Source organism: Corylus avellana, chromosome ca2 (genome assembly GCF_901000735.1).
Source record: "Corylus avellana chromosome ca2, CavTom2PMs-1.0".
Classification (NCBI taxonomy): domain Eukaryota; kingdom Viridiplantae; phylum Streptophyta; class Magnoliopsida; order Fagales; family Betulaceae; genus Corylus; species Corylus avellana.
The window spans coordinates 741056-744735 of NC_081542.1; the positions used below are offsets into that span (position 1 = coordinate 741056).

The window sequence follows — 3680 nt, forward strand, 5'->3', positions numbered from 1 at the left end:
CCTTTTTCATTAATCCCTGTATCTGTATAGAAAATAAAAGAATCACAGTGAACTGTAATTAGTACTATTTTTATAACCAATTAATATTATTGTTTTTGTGCCGCAATTAGTACTTGACGATGTCACTCAACAGACAAAAATAAAAAATAAACTTCCAACAAAAAACAAAATGAAAGAATTTACCCCAAATAAAAATAAAGGAGAAGAAAACTACCTGCTTTTCTGAAAGTCCAATCTCTTTCAGATCATCAAGCTGTGAAACAGAAATTGTGTTAGTTAAAAAAAAAAAAAAAAAAAAGGTCTTATGAGTGTTTGAAATCAACAAAGGAATTAATTTATTTTTCTTTTAAAAATCTTTCTGCTTACACTCTTAAAAGGTTCAGGTTTTTCGTCACGAAGTTCAAGAATATAGGTAGCCCTCTTCTCTCCAATTCCCTTTAGTCTTTTCAAACCCTCCCTATTGATAAGAGAATTAAAAGAAAAAGAAAAAGAAAAAATCAAACAAAAATATAGAGGTTAGCAATATCGTACGTTAAGTGGCAAAATTGGCAAACAAAATAGACTTTATATACATCTCAACAAAATAGACTTTATATACATCTCATATCAACAGACTAATATATGAAACTGTAAAGGTTTATTACAAACAAATGCTTAAATCTGTTAGTCAGAAAATAATTAAATCTATTGTTCCCGCTGGTTACGTTAATTAGGGGCAAGTGTCAATGAAGTGTCACTTCATGGGGCTAAGCTCGTTAACATAAGCAGTCACTAATTTGAATAGTCTGCATAAAACATAAAAACTTACTCATTAGCGGTATTTAGAACCTTAAGATATTCTTGAATATGGGAGTCCTGCAATGACAAAAATATATGAGTTGGAAAAATAAATGCATTGGAAAAAGGGTTATAGATCTAACCTTCATTTCAGAACTTGACACTTGTATTCTTGCACCAATTGGTGGTGAAACTTCTGCGCTAACAAGAGAATCCTAGAAAACAGAAGAAAAGAGTATGACTTAAATATAAAGCAAAAAAATAATAATAAGGAACAAAAGAGTCAACCAAGACTTTAATCTCAGAATGTCGTATGTACCATGTGTAAAACGTCCAAGGTACCAGCATTCTGCATGTTTTCAATAGATGCAAGAAGAACATTGCTCTCTGGTTCTAGTTTTTTCCCATCCAATGCCACCGTTGACTGCAATGATGACAAAACACTTCCATTTAATCAGACCACGTAAAATTTCAGACTTTAAGCATGTCCAAGTAATAAAAATTGCAAGTCATGAATCACATGCATGACCAAGTTTGGCAGCAGCCGTGCTATGCAATTGTGCATGACAACTCTCAAAACATCTAAAGGAATTAACATTGAATAATAGTAATATTTGACATAGGAAGACTCTTATGTGAAAATCAAGAATCAGTACTCTGTTCAACACCTTTGCCCATCACTAAAAATGCCTATAGAATTGTCCGAGTGCCACCTAGTAGAAGTCTATAAAACGAAGGAGGTGTCAATTCCCAAAGCCTTACCTGACCACTTCTGTCAATGGTTGATGGAGCAATAGGAAGGAAAGAATCAGTGTAGTCCCTGAAATGTAGTTATAATAATGTGAGCAAAATGGAGATAAAAGGGTTGCAGCAAAGGATAAGGAAGAAGGACGAAAAAGAGGTAACAAATTAGGAAGTGCATACACAATATAGGTACAACCGAAAAGGGAAATATGCATCTTACACGCAAAACAATTAGGAGTAAAACGACTCAGACTGTTAATGCTTGTAAAAAGAAACAGGAATACCTGCTTTGGAGGCTCTGGAATTTCACGCTCAAATCTGTGTGTGCAGAATATGTGATCCTAGTAGTACATGGTCCCACATCATCAGGAAGAAGATAACTGAAACCAAGGACAAAAAATGTCAGTAAATCCTAATGCAGGCATAGTTGATAACTGATAAGGTATATAAAGCGCATAGCTATGTCAGTGGAGGACATGAATGTGCTAGGATCTACCATCCAAAGATCCAACATAGCACATTTTCCACATAAAGAATGGTCCTGTTGGAAAAACACAGCAAGCCAATATCTTCCACATGTTCAATCGAAAATGTTATAGATACAAGTGGGGCCAAAAAACTTTAAGTCAATCTGGAGTCTGACAGATCGCTTATACCACAAATGTTGTCTGACGGTCCAATGGTGACCGGTCAGAATTAGGCCTGTAAATGAGCCGACACACTCGACAGATCGCTCGATACCCGCTCGACTTAGCTCGACCTGAGTTCGAGCTCGACACTGTATTAGCTCGCTCGTTACTGCTGAAACTCGCTCGATTAGCTAGTGACACATGCCCGACTCGCTCGAGTAAGCTCGATGGGGGCTCGTGAGTTCGACTCGTTTAAGTCGAGATCGCCCGGCTCGCTCGTGCTCGTTAAGGGATCGTGAGCTCGAATCGTTTAACTCGATAATCGCCCGGCTCGCCCGAACTCGTTAAGGGATCGTGAGCTTGACTCGTGTAGCTCGAAAATTACCCGGCTCGCCCGACTTGTTTAGGGCTCGTGAGCTCGACCCATTTTGTCATCCGACCCGACCCAACCCACACGACAATGTAACTAACAAAATAATTAAACATGTTATTAATCAATAATAATCATAACTTCAATATGTATACAATTAACTAATTAAGATGTAAGGCTATAGTGTAACTAATATTATATGGACTATGTTATTATTTATAGGTTTAATGTCCATTGCCCAATTCCAAAATAATAATAATAATAATAATAATAATAATAATAATAATCATATGTTCAATGTGTGTACAATTAACTAATTAAGATATAAGGCTATAGTATAAGTGTATAACTAACATTGTATATAGTATAGACTATGTTATTATTTATAGGTTTAATGTCCAATGTCCAATTAATTAGTTAAAAATAATAATAATAATTATCATCTCATAGGTTCAATTAATGTGTGTACAATTAATTTGATTAAGATCAAGGGTATAGTATAAGTATATAACTAAGTTAGTGTAGAGTATAGACTATATTATTATTTATAGGTTTAATGTCCAATGTCTAATTCATAAGTTAATAATAATAATAATAATCATATTAATGTGTGTACATAGGTTCAATTAAGATCAAGGGTATAGTATAATAATAATAATCATATTCATAATAATCAATTAATCATATTAATAATATTAATAATAATAATAATCATATTAATGTGTGTACATAGGTTCAATTAAGAATCTAAGATCAAGGGTATAGTATAATAATAATAATCATATTCATAATAATCAATTAATCATATTAATAATATTAATAATAATAATAATAATCATATTAATGTGTGCACATAGGTTCAATTAAGATCAAGGGTTACAAGGGTATAGTAATATAATAATAATCATATTCATAATAATCATATTAATAATATTAATAATAATAATAATCATATTAATGTGTGTACATAGCCTAGGTTCAATTAAGATCAAGGGTTACAAGGGTATAGTATAATAATAATAATCATATTCATAATAATCAATTAATAATATTAATAATAATAATAATCATATTAATGTGTGTACATAGCCTAGGTTCAATTAAGATCAAGGGTTAGAAGGGTATAGTATAATAATAATAATCATATTCATAATAATCAA

The 3680-nt window shown here is 32.4% G+C and overlaps 2 protein-coding genes across 2 annotated transcripts in view; one reads left to right on the forward strand and one right to left on the reverse strand.

Annotated features, from left to right (window-relative positions):
* LOC132168907 (polypyrimidine tract-binding protein homolog 2-like) overlaps positions 1-3680 on the forward strand; it is a 19898-nt gene that overhangs the window by 4886 nt on the left and 11332 nt on the right. The gene's annotated exons all lie outside the window — the stretch shown is intronic.
* Positions 7-3680, reverse strand: part of LOC132168909 (polypyrimidine tract-binding protein homolog 2-like) — a gene marked incomplete at its 3' end in the record, with an annotated part of 97745 nt that continues 94071 nt past the window's right edge. The window contains 5 exon segments of the mRNA XM_059579996.1: positions 7-22; positions 215-253; positions 367-457; positions 809-855; positions 921-988. Of these exon segments, the coding sequence (XP_059435979.1) occupies positions 7-22; positions 215-253; positions 367-457; positions 809-855; positions 921-988 (261 nt within the window).